Source organism: Condylura cristata, unplaced genomic scaffold (genome assembly GCF_000260355.1).
Source record: "Condylura cristata isolate star-nosed mole 26May11 unplaced genomic scaffold, ConCri1.0 scaffold00004, whole genome shotgun sequence".
NCBI lineage: Eukaryota > Metazoa > Chordata > Mammalia > Eulipotyphla > Talpidae > Condylura > Condylura cristata.
In genome coordinates this window covers 35,779,395-35,796,906 of record NW_004567105.1, presented here as the reverse complement: position 1 = coordinate 35,796,906, position 17,512 = coordinate 35,779,395, and the positions used below count along the sequence as shown (strand labels likewise).

General features: G+C 49.0%; 1 protein-coding gene across 8 annotated transcripts in view; it reads left to right on the top strand.

Moving 5' to 3' along the window:
• BICD1 (bicaudal D homolog 1 (Drosophila)) overlaps positions 1 to 16,624 on the top strand; it is a 143,162-nt gene extending 126,538 nt beyond the window's left edge. For 2 of the 8 annotated variants that reach the window (XM_012735289.1, XM_012735288.1), the window contains exons 9-10: positions 7,961 to 8,036; positions 11,515 to 16,624. In XM_012735289.1, the coding sequence (XP_012590743.1) occupies positions 7,961 to 8,036; positions 11,515 to 11,602 (164 nt within the window). In that variant the 3' untranslated portion in view covers positions 11,603 to 16,624. Of the gene's footprint in view, positions 1 to 7,950; positions 8,037 to 11,514 lie in introns of all 8 variants that reach the window. The other 6 variants (XR_001146288.1, XR_001146289.1, XM_012735291.1 and 3 more) reach the window with 6 other exon arrangements.
• The last annotated feature ends 888 nt before the right edge of the window (positions 16,625 to 17,512 follow it).

Below are 17,512 nucleotides of genomic sequence, written 5' to 3'. Positions count from 1 at the left end.
TCTCGCTGGGACACCCCCACCTGGGCTGCCCATTACACACGTCCCTTGGCTGAAGCATCAGCGGCTTAGAACTGAGGGTTGACTGGTCTGCAGGGTTTGTTTCTGTTTCTCTTCTGCAAGGTTTGAGATAAAAATAGACTGTGAGCACTGCTTTGTTTTGACAGCTGCTCATAAGCTGTCTACCAGGGCAGCACAGGGAGGCTGCAGAAAGTTCTGTTCTGGTCTACAGCCTCTGAAATTCTGAAGCTGCCCCTTTACTCCTTAGCTGGCCGTCCTCTGACTCTGCAGAATTGAGGGGCGTCCTTATGCTGGTCCCCCAAACAATATAAGTGCTGACCTTCATGTATGTGAAGTAGAATCTGATGTTTTATAAGCCTTGTGAGTGGGTTCTAGTTTTGCATTGTCGGTATGGAAATGTTTCATGTTCTTCAACAGTTCTGTCTCATTCTCTGGAATGTTGGTGGCTCCTGGCTGTTCTATCAAGGGTGCGAATGTGTATTGGAACTTTGCTGTGTTACATATTGATAGGACAATAAGGCCCAAGTTCTGGGGACACAAATTAGCCCCTTAAGCCCTTGAGCCACCAGAAATTATCTCACGGTCATATCTGTGGGTGCCTTTGTAAAAGTTCTTGTCTTAGCAGGGCATGTGAGATGTTTGGGGAAATGGGGTGAAGTCACCAAGTCTGTGTTTGATTATAAAATGCTCACATGGTTCACAGCCACCATCTCTATTGCTCTCTATGTGCCATTAAATCCATTATTAAATTTTTAAAAATATTTCAACCTTTCCTAATTACTGTTAATGCTTATGTAAATGTGTCTGCCTCATGCTCCTGTTTTTCTTCATATGACAATTCTACTTTAAATGTTTCTGTTCCCTCAGTCCTCTCTCCATATCTGCTTTTGAGTTTCCGTGTGCAGTAGACCATAGTTGTTTCACCGGAATATTTTTTGATGCTTCTTCCCATTTAACTGTTTATTGACTAACACACTTTCCATCAGTCTGTAGATTTAGTGAGGAATAATTTACTGTGGTGTTGATTGAACACGGCGACAATAATGACAAAAACTATCTGCAAGGTTTTACGTGAAAAAGCCTGAACAGATATCAAAGAGAAATCATCTCTCACCCGAGGTCACAAACTCAACTTTAAAGGCAGGGCAGGACAAAGAGCCTTCTCTTCCTGCTCCTTCTGTTAGAAGATGCTATTGGGAGGCAGCAGTGTCTGTATGTGACGTTTGCTGGGGTCCTCAGTGGTGTAACAGTTGTTAATAAGGAAACACAGCATCCCTTATGGCAGGTGGAGTCAAAGGTCAGCAGGCATTTCGCCCCCGCAATTCCCAGCCAGGCAGTGCTCAGTGGAGGAGGAGTTGGGGAATTAGAAGCAGGGCAAGTGTGGAGGAAGCTGACCTCCCTCTGGGGGAGGGAGGGTGACACTCAGGCCCAGAGAAGAGGAGTGAACAAGGGGCACACAGCTGGAGAGAGGGATCCCCATGTCTGGGTCACTGGCACCTCTGCAGGTTCTGGCAGGGGCTCTTCTGGAAGCTGGAAGCCTGCAGCCACCCTGCCTGCCCCTGCCTTGTCCGCCCTGTGGCCAGTGGGCTCTGGCTACATGTGTCTCCACCCACGTCCTCTCACGCAGGATGGCTGTGGAACAGCCTCACCAACAAAAAGTAGAACGGAGACTGAGCTTGAACTATTGCCTCGGGGTCCCAGCTGTGGTTGGGACCAGCCTCCAGGTCTCTCTTTCAGGTGACCCCTGAAGCTCTGCTGGGCAGGATGGTGAGCAGCAAGGAGGAGGACTTCAGAGGCTGGGGCATTGTGGGCAACTAGTAGGAGTCCTCCCTCCCCGTGAGGAGCTCTCCCTCCCAGAGGGTATCCTGGGAACCCCCACTCCCAGCCTGAGAGTCTGCAAAGACCCATAGGTCCCCTATAACCCACCAGCGTTCAGTGTCCCCGTGTCCAGGCGCCTGGTCTGCACAGTTTTCCTGCTGTGCCTCAGCCCACGGTGCCTGGATTGTGTGTCTTCGATTAGCATAATGTTCTAGCATGTTTGATTTTTCCATCACCCCTCATTTGGCCATGTCTCCCTAAAACACCTTTGCAGATTCTCTCCCAGAACTGGCACTTCTGGCTGTCGAGGGTTTCCTTACCCCCTTGTGTTGACACTCCGTGGCCCGCAGTTTGGAAGGACTTAAGAGCACCTCAGTGGGTCTTAGTTTGTGTGGACCAGAGGTCCTGTGGGGGTCTGTACACCTGTATGCTAGACCCGAGACCCAGGCTGGGGGTCCCGCACAGACCCTCATCTCCCAGTTTGGAGTGAATGTCCAGGAGCAGGGCCAGGCTGGCAGCCTCTCAGGCCTCACTGTGTCCACCTGTGTGGCCTTTCTGCTCTGTGAGCCTCTCCTGGCTCTCCCCCACAGCTCCTGGCTCTCCTGACCTGTCCATGAGGACGTGGACATGTGGCTCACGCCCACCCTGCAGGTGTCCTTTTAGCTTCCTTTCAAAGATGACAGGCTTATTCCAAGGTGCAGGACTGGGCTTCCTGAAGGATTATGGGGAGGAGATGGTCAGCTGGGGCAGGCTCCACAGGGCTTCCTCCTGAAAGGACAAGGGGTGAACCCTCGGAACCCAGGCTCCAGCACCCCACCCCCGCCCCTCCTCACACGTGCCCGCTTGGTCCACCCAACGTGGCTGAGCTTTCTAAGCAGTGCTGAGGTTTTGGCCACCTGGCAACTGTCCCCACTGACCACTCCCCCACCCCCCGCAGTGGGCGCCATCACCCTGAGGACAGGGACTCACCGAGTAGGGGCTGTTACCCGGCACGTGAGAGTTTAGCTCCCACACCTCACGCCCCATGACTGCTGTGCCTCTGCTCTCTGCTCTTTCCACTTCCAGGGAAGGGGTGCCTCCAGGAACCCCCTGCTGTCCCAGAGGGGTCCCTCCCCACTGTGAGCAGCTGCCTGTTGGTGTGTCTGCCAAACGCCCCCATAATGGGAGAGCACGCAGGGCGCAGGACCCCTCTCCACAATCCAGACAAATCCTTGGGGTCCGTCGCAGGTGGGCTTCTGGAAAGGGGGCTTCTGAAAAGGTGGGACCTGTTTCCCACCCATCGCGAGACTCCCCAAAGCCGGCCCAAACACCATGATGGGCCAGGCCTCACTCCCAGCTGTACAGCACCAGGGAGAGTGGCAGGATCTTGTGTCTGGGCTGAGACACAATTCACTGGGTAGCTTACACTTTTTTAAAGCAAAGAACAATTCCGGATGCTGCTGCTGTCAGGGTTCTAGCCCAGGGTCTGACCTCATAGGCCCGTGTTTATGATGTAGGGTCTCTGCTCAGCCCACCCGTGTTCTTAGCTGCGTACCTCAGAGAGGTGAAGGCAGCGGGTCAGGACATCACATTTTCTGATGGGGCAGCTGACGCACAGGACCTAGGAGGCACCCAGAGATAAAATGAGGACTGGGCAGAGGGCTCCCATGGCCCCTTCATGTGGTGGGCAGGGCTGGAGGAAGCATGTCCTGGGGCGGGGGGGGTTCCCCTGTGAAGAAAGGGAGCTGGGGGACTGCTGGAGAAAGCTGTGCAGTCACAGGGCGAGGGGGCAAGTGAGGAAAGGGCAGGGTCTGGTGGTTACTCTGGGTTATTTGAAGACCCCTCGCGCGGGACAGGGGGCTTCTGTGAGAGGGTGTGGTCCTGAGGGAAGGAGCCATGGTGTGGAAAATCAGGTCTCATTAAATGGGAGGACCAAGCAGTTCTCAAATCAGGAAAACGGGGCCAGTGGGGTGTAGCCATTCCAGAGAGCCTGGCAGAACCCTGGGGACCCGTCCTCTGCGTGGGGGCCTGGGCAGAACTACCCAGGAGGGTCCCTGCCTCCCTGCCCTCCCAAGCTGCTGCTGTTACAGGGTAGCCCGGAGTGGACTTGGGCTGTCTGTCTGTGGGGCCTCACCCACGACCTCAAAATGTAAGTTTCTGCAGGTATACACAGAAAGGGTAATGGGTTTATTTACAAAAAGGGGAAAGGAAAAGGAAACAACCCAGGGAAAGAGAGGGATACAAAGTAGCTGGACTACTTTACCTGCACTGCTAACTTGGAGCTCTAGTCCCAAACTAATGCTACTAGCCCCAGTCACACCGTCTGGTCTGAGAGCAGTTGCTCCAGAGCAAGAGAACTGTTACCTCTCCAGAGTGTCAGTTGGAAAACCACTCTCTATTTATCCCCCAAAGTCCCAGAATGCCGCTTAGCTCCGCCCTTGGGTCCTCGCAGTTCTCTCCTTGGTCCTGCTGGGAGTTGTAGTTTCCAGTCACTGGAGTAGGGGATGGAATCCACAGACCCTGCAGACTGCTTCCCCTTAACACTTCCTCCACCCCACACACCCACCAGGCTCTCAGCCAGCCCCAGCCTTTGACTTTTGGCAAATGGGGTTTATTTTCTAATCACAGTGAAAAGTTAAAAAGCAGGTGAAGCCTGAGGGAAAACCTGGTTCTCCCTGCAGAGGAGATGTCTACTTGGCTTTCTCTTCATAGATGCTGGAATCCTGCTCCTGCCCCTGGCCCCATCTTGTGTTTTTAAGGAAACCCATTTCCTTCAGCCAGTCGGATTAAGTCCTGTGTTCCTCTGACCATAACCCTGGATTTTCTAGAGTAGCTGACGTCTGCTTAACATCAGCAAGCCCATGTCTACCCCTCACTCTGCCCTCCCAGCCAGGACTTGCACAGGCCCCTATAGAGGGTAATTCTGGTCAAGTCCAGCCCCCAAACTTTGGACACCGCCGACTCTGAGACCGAGCTCGGTTTCCGTTTCCGCTGGCGGAGATGATAAAAAATAATTAAGAAATTAGTTTCAAGGTGTTTACACTTCTAATCTAGTCACATGTGCACATGTGTCAAAAATATTTATTTTCCGTATAGCAGGAGTAGTAAGCATCGTGACTCCACGGTGTTGCTTTTAAGACTGAAATCGGATAATAATATAAAGTTCCCAGGAGACATTGCAGCTCGTTGACTCTGCAGATAATTTCTCCTCTCCTCCACTGCCTTCCCCATGACACAGACGCCTCTGGAGAGGTGTTCCCCTGTGAGGCTGAGATGCGAGAGCTTTCTGGGCTCCTCACCTGTCTGGAGCTCTGCTCACCGGCTCTGCAGTCTCTCCAGCAAGCTGTGACATTTCTAAGGCTGTCACTTCGTACACAGTGCACAGTGTTATCCATCGATAATTTGGGGTCTGAACTTTTCAGGTTTTTTATGCTAAAATATTGCATTGCTGTGCACAGAGATCAGGCTCCCGGGCTCACCCACTTTTCAGGTGTTGTTGGTCCCCTGTGCCCAGGAAATGGCCATGGCCTATTAGATCCAGCTTGTCCTTTGCCAGGGGCGCATGCACGTTGTGTCTCGCCTTTAGGTCAGCCCGTGGGCAGAGCCAACCCTGACTCTCAGTTACTTAACCCAGGCCCCGCCTTTCCTCCTCCTGGATTGGAATTAACAAAACAAGGTGTAAGGAGACGTGGGCAGTAGGTGCCTGGCACGCGGGAGACAGGGAGCAGGTGTGGATGTCATCGTGGTGAGCAGCGTCACCTCCGCCATCATTGTCAGCACCATCATCGCCTCCATCGTCACCATCACCATTTTCATCACCTCCATCATCACCATCATACTTCATCACCATTTTTACTTGAATATGTCTGTCTTCGGAATCCACAAGGGACCGTGTCTCTGTTTTCCATCAGCGCCTCTGCCTCATCCAGGAGATTTTAGCAGTTCAAGTGTGGGATGGTTGAGCAGGTGTCCTCCTGCTAAGTCACCTTGTTCTCACCTCTCATTGCCCGGGAAGGCACAAGCTGAGCTTCATTCCCGCCACACTGGCAGAGCAGCTCCAAATACATCAGTGAGTTCCAGGAGCCGGGGCTGTCTCCCCCCCCCTTCCTGTGCAGAGCACAGGTGCTAGGACCCACCGCTTCCTGCCAGTCTACAAGGGAGGCTGGAGGCTGCCCACCCAAGTTGGAGCAGCAGCTGGCTGATTTCCACATTAAAAAAAAAAAAAAAACCCTATCACTATCTTATCTGTGGCATTTGCTTTTCATCCTTAAGGATAACACTTAGCCAAGTACTTACGCATAACAAATGCAATAAAAAACAATCAGCCAGAGGTGGTGGTTCCTCTAATGGAGAAAAAGCTGGTAGTCAGCTGGTGGGCCAAAAATCCACCGCAGGTATCACTTAAGGAAGAATGGGTTCCCCCCACTCACCTGCTTCTACAAGTTCATTTGGAAGCAGTTTGGAAGAAGAAGATATATGATCATCCTAGTGTGAGTGAGAGATGGAAAATTTTGATCCATTTAAATGCTCTAATTGTCCCGCAGGCCAATGCTTAGCTTTAAAAGAGCTTCATCACACCTGCCTGGCCTGGGTGTCCTGTTCATTCACATCCATTGCATTTACCCAAACACACCACAGGACGGCAGCACCACCCCCTCACCTGAAACTGCAGGGTCCTGTCAGAGTAAGTGACCCCATCAGCCCTGGGTTATCACTGGAGATTGGGAAAGGAGCACAAAGGAATTCACCCTGTAAGACTCTGAGTTTCTACAAAAGGAAATGATTGGGCTAATCAAGCTGCAAAATGGGGAGAGGGGGGAGGGTTGGTAGGATATTACAGGAAAAAAAAATTCTCCAAAGCTGAGAAAACAGATATTTGTTACACATGACAAGCTCTTAGTTTGTCCCACAACTTGCAGGTCAGCTACTCGGGAGATCAGACCTCTTTGTTCTGCACATAAGCAGCGACCACTAGGTTCGTCTGCAAGAAAGCTCGCCCACGCCATCCCCTTCAGTAGTCATGCCCACCTGGCGTCACAGCTCAGCGCCTCCCACCTCCTCCAGGGCGGGTCCTGAAGGCTAGAATTCTGGCGTCCACAGGCAATGCTGTTGCACTCCAGAACACGTTCAGAAGGGGATGCCAAGGCCAGAGTCTGAGTGTAAATCTCAGTAAGCCTCATGAATTCGAGGCTGAAAATCCAGACTTGGTGATTTTCGGGCTAAACCATAACCCCGGGGAAAATAAAAGAGGGGAGCTAAGCAAACCAACTTGGAGCAGTCAGCAAGAGGAAGGGCTGCTCTTATCCAACAGTTGGATTGTGAAGTCTGATTTTAACTTTGATGCAAAGTCTTTTTTGGCAGAAATAGTTGCTCATTTAACCCCTTTTCTCTGGTGAGCTGGGACCAGGACTCCGACTGCTCTCTGGTTACTTAGCACATGCAGTACCTGGTCTGGGGGAGTTGCTGGCTGCAGACCTCTCCTGCCAGCACTCAGTTAAGCTAGAGTTAGTTCAGGATGGTCAGAATGGACACACATTTCCCCTAATTCAGGTTAGCACTGCCCATCACTCTGAGGTCACTAACAATTTACTATAATAAACAATCTAAGATTTCTGCTCACAGTTCTTGCTTTTGACAGCTCCATTTTCAGGCAACTGTACAGATGATTTCCTTCTCTGATACTCTGTTAGCCATGGACACGCTGGCCCCACTTCTCTTGGTGCCTCTGGATGGATGCTCTACGCATCTCCCCCAGGCAGAACATCAGTTGCAAGAACAGGGTCTGTTTGGAACAGCAAGTGTCAGGCACCAGCGTCTCGTCCCGGTCCGGATCCTGAGTCGTGCTTGTTATATGCCGGACTCGTGGCTGTAGGTCTAGCCCAACACCGGCGGTGGGCGGCCCCTCCATCCTCAGGGACTAGAGGGCGCTCACTTGCTAGCGTTATATCACTTATTTCTTAAGACTGTATTCGAGGGGGCAAGTCCTGCTTTTTCTGTTGGCATCCTGGGGGTGGGGCGCTTAACAGACATTTCTTTGTGAAGGTATATTCCTCACTAAATCTCACCCAGCTGCCTCCGTGACTGTGACTAACACGCTGCTCTGTCATCTCGTTGTACACGTGTCTAATTTATCAGTTTCTTGTAGATTGTCAGCAGCCTGCTGCCTCCGTACCGACACAGTGCTCACAACTAGCGAGGAGGCCAGACAGCCCGACTGGCAGGTAAACCCTCGCCGGTGGTCCCGCGCCCGCGCTGCATGCATTCCCCTCGTCCTCCAGCTGCTTGCTCACTCCCTGCCACTGCACCCCACTTCCCTGCGGGCTCCCTTGGGCACCTGCGGAGACACCGGCCCACAGGCTCCCAGCTCTGGGCGACCTGGGGCTTCTGCTCCGTCAGGGCCTGGCTGCTCCCTTCCAAGTGCACCTGCCAGGTCAGGTGCTGGCTCCTTTGCATCCTCCTCACTCACTCTGCTCAGAATCTGTGTCTTGGGCCAGTGAACAGGCAGGGTGTGCGTTTCTCAAGTCTGCTCTGCACGTCGTTTGCTTCTTCTCTTTCCTGTCTGCTCTGTACCCTCTTTACACCTGAACTTGGAAGGCAGAGGAGACCCTGGCAACTGATGTCCACAAGGGTATTCGCAGTGGGGTGGTCCAGATGTGAGGGGGATGCAGCTCTGGGCAGGCACAGTCATGGACACTGAGCCAGAGGTTGTGCTGGTAGCGCCTGTTCCCGTGGTAGCTCTGTGGATCCACACCGGGGCTCCCTGGCCCTGGGGAGCAGGCTGCACCCTCACATCTCCCCCTTACCTGCCCTTGCTCCCAGCTTCTCCCCTCAAACCTAGTGCTCTCTGTTAGGGCAGCCTTCTGCTGAGTGAAGCTCCACGCATCTCCCTCCAGCTAGTGGCTGACAGGCTGTGGGGTCCTGGGATGGAGCCAGGGGTCCACAGGAGCACCCCTAAACATTTCCTGTGCTGGTGCTGCCCACTGTGGCATTAGTGGGAAAGGCACTTGAATTCTTGGACTACATCAGCCCCTCATGTGTCCACTTCCCCTGCCCCCCACCCCACTTCCGGAAAAGGGGTTTGTACTTCAGAAAAGCTCTGTTTATGAATGAACATTAACAGCGGGTCACTGAACAGCCACCATAATTACAAAGGCTTAAGCCTGTCCAAGGGGCCTCACTATGCTTACTGGTCAAGGCCTGGGACAGAAGCAGCACTGACAACCTAGAGAGATGATTCCGGGGTAAAAGGACTGGCTCAGAAGTCAGATGGCTATTTTTGAACCCCACTTCCACTCCCACAGGCGTGTGCTCTTGGGGAGTTGCTCCTGCTGCCTGGGCCCTCCCTCCCTCCCTTCCTAGGAACACTAGGGTGTCAGTAGGTTCTCGGGGAGGGAGCAGAGCTGGGCTATCCCTTCTTCACAAGGGCCTGTGACTCTCCCTTTTATGAGCGCCCCAGTCTGCCTGGCCAGGGAGTGGAGAGATGCGGGGACATCTCTGAAGCTTGACTTTATTTCACCTGGCTTAGTTTTGAGAACCAGCTGGGCTGGGTATTTCCCCACTGTGTGGGGGTGTGGAACTGAAGCCCTCCCAGCCTCCAGCATACCCACACACAGTCAGTGATTTGCTTTAGAGAAAAGTAGTTGAATCAGCTTTGAAAGTGTCTGGTTTCCAGTCTCCTAAGTGCAGCAGCGTCTACAGCAGCCACCTCCTTCATGTCCACAGAGAATTGAGAAAAGGCACTAGCCCTGCTCGGGGTTTGTTTCTTCATTGGCATTGTCTCCGTTTTGAGGGAGGGAGACCCTCGGTGTCTGTCTGCTGACTGTGTCCCTCAGCATTGCCCCCTCCAGCGCCACCCATGTTGTTGCAAATGGCAGGATTTCATATTTTTCTTCTTTTTCTTAAAGGCTAAGTATTAAGGAAATAATGTATTTTCTTCATGATAGCCCGCAACTTGCCTGTATAGTCACATACCCAGCGCAACTGTGCTCTAGGCAAATTCAAATCTTTACGGTGTAGTGTCCATTTGCACTCTGGGTAAGGAATCTGGAATAACCAAGACAATGGGAGGACAGGATGAGTGCTCCCGTGTTCAGGTCCTGGTGAGGCCCTCCAGACTGTTTGCCACAGCTGCTGTTGCGTCATATGCTGGGTCCACCAAAGAGAGCTGTGTTCCTTGATCTCGCACCTGTAGCAGAAAGAATCTGCCAGGAAGGCTGGGGAGGGTCTGACCTGGCTTTTCTCACCATTTGTCTGAGTGACGCAGGAGACTCCTGACATGACAGTAGGGGACGGTTCCCCTTGTTGAAGACTCACTCTTCAAGTCCTGCTAACGTTGTAAAACTAGGGAATAGTTAGCCTTGCAGATCAGTATTATACATAATCACAACTTTGTATTAAAATTCAGAGTTGGGCCCTCCCTGGTGGCACAATGGGTTAGGATGCAGCACCCACCGCAAGCTAGCCGCAGCGGCTTCAGTGCAAGTTCGATCCCCGGCCCCAGAGATGACCCACATGGCGTGGCAGACCTCTCAAATAAATAAGTCTTAAAAAATAATTTCAAGAGATGTAGAGCCTCCCTGGTGGCTCAAAGGATTAAGTCTCAGCACTGTGAAACTATTGGCAGCCAGTATAGCTGAGTTTGATCCCTGACCGGGGAACAGCCGACCTCTCCTGTTTTGCCCTCTGCTCCCCTCAGCAGTGAAATTCAGTAGATTCACCTGTTCTGCTCCCCACTCTGTCTCTGATGAATCCTCTCATCCCTATCCCCAGCTCTTATATGTTTAAAAAAAAAAATTCAAGAGATGTAAGAGGATAATTTCAGTACCAAAAAATCAAAATTACTTTTTCTAATGATAACTTTTAGTGACTTCAGTGATAATATCAGCTCTAAGAAGCTATGTTTATATTAATAAATCATACTAACAACAAAGCTTGAGTCCTTTCCTCCAACGTTCCTCCTGGCAAAAAGGAGTTGTGTGGTACTGATGCCATACTAGATGGGGAAGAAGAGTTTTAGGAAGATGCTGTTCTTTTTCCTCAGGGGTGACTTCCTCCATCTTAGTCCCATTTTTAAAAGGTCTGGGCCCAAATGTGTTTTGTGGTTTTCATTTGGGAAACTCAGTGAATTTGCTTCTTTATCAACCTGACTACTTTCCTACCTCCTAGCTGCCCTCAGAGAAGGTCACCAGGAATCCACATTAAATACTTAGCAAACCAAAAGTGCTTTGAATTCCTCCATGTATTACACCTGGCAGGCGAGGTTCTTACAAAGAGCTTCCTGGCAGGTCACTGTCCCCCATTAGGCTCTGCCAGTGATCCCCTCCCCACCCAATACCTGGGTCCAGCTCTTTAGAAGTGCAGCTTCTCAGCTCCCAACCCAGAATGATACAGAATGTTCTGCATTATCCCCACCCTCGTGACTGGGTTGTGCATTCTATAGTGGGGCCCACATGGCTACTTACCCAGAGCCCAGTGCATCTCCATGGGAACAGGACCCCTCAACCATTGCCAGAAGACCCTCCACTCTCCTTCCCATGTGTCTCACTGCAAGCTGCGCTAGTCGAGGCATGCTTGCGCCCGGGACCATTTCCTTGCGACTTTCCGTCTGTGTTTGGACAATTCCTGTTCATGTGCTGTGTCTGTTTGCCCCTGTCGGACCCTGGTCCTGTACGCTGCTCACTGCTTGTTTCTTCCTTGCAGTCCTGACCCAGAGGCCCCGGAGGGGGAGCCTCAGGACAGCCCCCCGTGCGCCCCGCTCCACTGTCTCTCCAAGCCGCCTCTCCCCTAGTGCCGCCTCCCCAGAACCACGTCAGGCGCACCCACAAGATACTGCCCAGGAGCTGCTGTTCCCTTCTCGGTCCTTCGATGCAGGGTTGGATCAGTGTCCATCATTTTGGAAGACGATAACTGAGAAGAGTGACACCAAGCACAGACTCTGGTGTGATCCAACCCTTTGTGGGTTTCTCTAAATCACAGACAGGCTTCTACCATCAAGTATGTACTGTCCAGCTAATGAACAGAGCAGGAAACCTATCTCAAGTGGCTGGGGTGGCATGGGAGAGGCTGAAGACCATGTAAAAACATATATCGTGAACTCACCCCTCCATGTGCTTCCAATTCGGCTGTAGAAGTCGATTCCAACACATCGTGTCTCAGATATTTATTTTGTACTCTGTTTGCCACATGACTGGTGTCGGTAGCAATCACCTCCAGAGAGAGGAACTCAATTCCTTTCTTTTTAGATAGCATCATTTGCTCAGTGGCATGAGCGTTTTCCTTTGGTCGGAAATCTGGGATCAGCCAGATTGTGGCCGTTTTTTCTTGCACAACATGATGGGCGAGGTGCTTTGGAATGTTCCAGTAACTGGGTCTTGCTGATACTCAGAGGTTGTTCATGCACTTACTTTCTAATCAGTGGCATATTAACTGCTGTGTTTTTGTTTTTTTTTTTTTTTAAACTAGAATTCTCCACTGGACATTACTAAGTAAATCTAAGAAAGGACTGTGTGATGATTGATTGACTTATTCAACTTTCGATGACATCTTTCATTTTTTTTTTAAACTGCAGACAAGCAGACGCTCTGGTGCTGTTGTGCATGTGTGGGTGTGGGTGCGAGAGAAGATTCGGGAAAGGTCTCAAGTCCAAGAGGAAGCTGTCTACATAGATTTCAGTCAGACTTTGTTAGTTGGTTCAACCAGAAAGCATTCAAGTGTGATTAAAGTATATGTTTTGTTGTTGTTAGATTTTTTTCATAATGAATCTTCCTTGCCAAAAAAAAAAAACAACAAACCACTCAAAACAGAACCAAGAGATAATAAACCTTAACTCATTGTCTACTTTTTAACAAACACTCAGGTGCCTATAATCGTTCTAGTCTACTGAGATGCTCCATGTTTCTCCTTTATTTACAGACCCTGCTGGGTAACTTTTATGACTTGATTTAGGCAGTGGGTTTTCATAGTAACGTTTCTTTTGCACATCATCTGACAAACAAGGAAAACAGCGAATCCAGCCAAAAGGTCTGACCCTCCTGGGCTCCCCACCAACCCAGGGGCCCCCACGTTGCTTCTTAGTCCTGCTTCCTTGTCTGGTCAGGTCGCCTTAACTGATTTAAAACCAGGATGCTCTGGTCTTTCCATGTACCTTCTCTTTCAAACAAGGACAGTCCTCACACAAAAGATGTTTAACAATCAGGGACTTGACAGGGCCCAGTGGGATCCCCCAGCTCACTGTGTGCTATGGTAGCAGGTACCTTGGCAGGCAGTTCATGGAGCACAGGGTGGGGCTTTCAGCCACCACACATGGTGGACAGCGGGCGCCATGACCAAAGCAGCAGAGAGGCTTCTGGTCTCTTAGGTGAGTGCTATTTACAGCCCTGTCATTCATTATGCAAGTTGGCATAGCTGGCATTCCCCACTCAAATAGGATTCGGGTGCAAGCACAGGAAGGCTCGCAGCAAACTTCACCCAGAAGGCTGCTCCTTCCCTCCCTGGTGCCTGGTTGCAGACACCCTGCCCTCCTGTGGTGGGTGCAGGTCCTCCCTGCCAGTGGGCTTGGGTAGGGTATTTGGGGGAAGCATCCCTGCCCACCTGCCCACTCTTTCTGCATTCCCCCCCCCCCAAGCTTAGGCATTTGGGAGGCATAGGTGCTTTGCTGACCTGACATGAAACTGTGCCTGAGGGACATTGATGCCTTTCTAAAAAGTACCTCGTATACCACCTTAGGCTGCCTGTGTCCCTGGGGTGTGGGGTCAGCAGGGTGAAGAAGCGCTCAAGCCCCCTCTGGGTTCACTGCCCACGGACAAGACCCCTGCCTCCCACAGTGTAACATCCATCTTTGTCTATTATAAATAGGTTTTACTTCTTTCTGTTCTTTCTGTTAAGAAGATGGGGGAAGGCTGGTTTTGAAATGTTTTATCCTACCAAAGGTCCATATGAAAAAAATTGGTGGCCAAGGAGATATAGAACTTGGATACAAAGTCCTCATTTTCAGCACAGAGTCAGGCAGCCACCCCTGAGCAGTAAGAGCTGGGGTGTCCACAATGGTGGTTCATGCAGGGTGGAGCGGAGTCATCCTCAAGTTATTGCCAATGATAAGTATGTGCAACACCAGTATCTTCTGTCCCCATGAGCAGCATAAAGGATTCAAAAAGACATGGGAAATGCAAAAAACTAGCAAAGATCAAAAAGAATGAACCTCGGTAAGACCAATTGAAAACACACCTGGGAAAGAAAAACCCACTGCAGGAACTCGAAGATGCTGCTTATTATCACAAAGATGTAAAGTGACTAGTGAGAGCACTTCACAAAGGAGCCAGGTCACTTTTTTTTTTTTTTAAGTAAGCACAATTGTTGTACTGATAAGAAATCCTGTTCTTATTGGAAAATAAAACCAAGAGATGCAATATAGCCTCTGGACTGGGGCACAGAGGGGCATAGGACCCTCAGCCCACCAGCTAGGGACTTCTCAGCTCCCACCCATTTCTGTCCAAGAATTGGAACTTGGAGAACTTTGAGAAAAATGAAAGTTATTAAATAATTGAGAACTCCATTTCAGAAGATTGTTAGTTTTAGGAAGAGGAGATGTGACTGATCTTCAAGAAAAGAAAGTAACAATCTATAGTAGCTGATCCAGATGTTACTGCTAAAACTAGAATAAGGGGACTAGAATAAGCTTTAAAAGCATGAAGGATTTATATTAACTCTAGAAAAGAGAGTACAGCTCAGAATTGATAACCACAAGGAATATTTTTAATTAAGTGTTGGTTTGTTTAGCAAATTAAGTGGCAGGATAGCTTGTGATAACATATCTTAATTCTGGGATTCAAAAAGCCTATGATCTTCTTACATTTCAAGTTACTTACACTGGTTAGTCAGAAAATATTTTCTCCCTTGAAAATAGGGTTGCAGCCTTCATTTTCCCATAGTATTTCATAAGAGCAAAATCAAACAAAATGATTGGTATCAGCTCCCTCCCAACTCTGTTCCAAGCTATCTTTAAAATTCTCCAAATTGCAGAAATTTAACAGTTGTCATATCCTAAAAAGCCAATGTCTATAGGAATACTCCAGAAATAGAAGCATACAATCCCTTCTTGGGAGGAATAAATGCCTCTCAAGTTTTAACTCTTCTTAAGAAGATCTTCCACTCACAATATTTGCTTTTCCAAGCTTTGGAGACTGTTTCTGGACAGAGATGGGCCTTCCGCTTCAAACAAGCATGGAGTATTGGGCAGGTGCCGGTGATGAGTGTGGCTATTTCTTGAGCTACCATGACAGATCTCATGTGGAAATGACAGAACATGAGAAAGAAAAAATGGAACCTGCTTTCTGCCAGGGAAACAAAGACATATCTATCATATGATGGTTACAATCCTTCAGCCGAAAGAGGTAACTGACTCTGGGGATGTGTGGGGCTGCGGGTCCTGGAGGCTTGTCTTGTAGGCCCCTCTGGGCATGTAGCCTAAGGTGCTGCAGCCATGGGATGCTGTGGTGGGGAGCAGGGCTGGACCAGAGAGGCCCTCTAAGCACACAGATCACAGATTTTAAAATGTTCCTCCAGTTCGTGTGTGTTTGCTAAAATCACACATTAAAGTGATTTTAAATAATCCTTCTATGGCAGATTGTAGAGTAAACTTTCCAAGAATATGTTTTCATACAGAGGAAACAGTTCATCCCAAAGCTGCTGACCTGGAGTGTGACATTCTGGCCGGTGGGATAGAGACTGTCTTTCACTTTATCAGCGATTTGGTGGGCATCAAGGACCTCATGCCCAGTCGCCCTTTCTATAATCTCCAGGTGAGCTGTGACCAGGGGAGCGCTGGTGAATGAAGGCTGAGAACATCTTTTTATCTTAACGCCGTTCTCATTCACAATCTGCTCTTTACAGTTCTCCAGTGAAAACACTGCAAAGGGAAGCAGGAGATTTCCAGGTTTTTCTCTTTCAGAAGTCATCTTGAAGCAGAGATCAGAAACTCTAAAAAGAGACATGTTCTCATGGAGTTGACAGATAGTCAATGGTGATGGAGACAAAATGAACCATTTTGTTATTTGTGTTTATAGGTAGGATTGGGCACTAAACCTTAGAGGAAATAGATTATTTTAACTTGATTGCAACCGAATATTTAATGGATTGGTTTGACTGTTAGAGTCCATTCAACAATTCTTTGAAAATTTCTGATGACTTTTTTTTTTAAGTAATCTCCATGTTTTCAATTGCATGATTCTGCATCGACAGTGAACCACACAGGATTGGGATACTGTGTTTCTCTGCAGTATTAACATATGTGTCATGTGCTAGCCTGGTTTGTATACTGTGTGATTATTGTTGCAATGACCTTGCTCTTCCCACATGGAATCGCCATCTTGTTACGCCTTTTGGGGTTCAATGATATAAACTGTTTCCACCTGATCATAATACCCTATATGACACCATGACCCAAAAAACTGACTTAAGAAAACTTTGTTGCTATTTTTTGAAATCTAAATTTCAAAGGACACTTGTTTTCAAAGACACATGCATTTATTTTACCTTCCAAAAATTCCTGAATGTATTATTGCTTGTCCTTTCACATTTTCTTATTGTAGACAATCTAAGGGTGTGGCTCCTGGGAGAGTCCCTATGGTATGTGCTTGTATTTGTGTGATCTGGTCCCTGTACTCCTCCATGTTTGCAAAACTCACCCCCGTACTACGAAAATAACCAGAAGCCACCACATCCACCCCCTGTACCTTGGTTTATGTTACAGCTGAATCTTAACCTTATGTCATGCATAACTCTTTGCAGTAAATAAACGGGTTATTTTTTGTTTATTTCATCGCTGCAACCTTTTTATCCCTTGGAGCAATGTGTACATATCTCATTTTATTTTGGTTTATAAAACATGAAGAAAGTATGCATTTTCCTATGCTGTATGTATCCAAAGGGAGCACTCAATTGATCCAATAGGTAGATGCTTCTTGTCTCTACACATTCCTTTTAAATAATGTATATTGGCTTTGTTTATTTTCTCTTTTGTCTCTCCAAATTGCATTCTCTTCCCAAAGAGTATTTTCAGCAGAAGGAGACACTTAGCTGAATTAGATTAGAAATGTTCCAACATGAAGAAAATGCCTGACCTTAAAAAAAAAAAAAGGCATCTCAATGAAAGAAACATTTAAAAAATGAAGAATGAAGTTTGATGCTGGAGGAGGGAGCACAATTCTTTGTTCTCTTTCCTAGGAAAGAATAGCAGAGTCACCAGAACTTTGACCAGCTGCTCGGGAGTTGTGGACTTTATTTCTATTTGATTTCAGAAGGCAGGGGAGAGAGAGGCTGACAGAACATGAGAGGGAGATTCTAGTGAGCTGAAACCTTGCTAGGGGTCTTCATTAGAACTCATCCAGCCAGTCCCACATGAACACTGTCATCGCCTGGCTGGAGCTGCCTGCCCGCCTGTTCTATAAACACAGCTCTAGGAAGAGTAGCCTGAGCTCGCCTCCTCTGAAAGCTGTTGTTTTTTTGAGGTTGGGTCTCTGAGTCTCCTTGATCTCTTATGCACTAAAGCTGATAGGTTATTACATTTAAAAGTTGGGCCCTGGCCCTCCCTGGTGGCGCAGCGGGTTAAAGCACAGCACTAAGAAGCTAAAGCCACTTCAGCATGAGTTCAATTCCCGCTAACCCTAGAGGTGACCCACATGGCGCGGCAGACCTCTCCTGA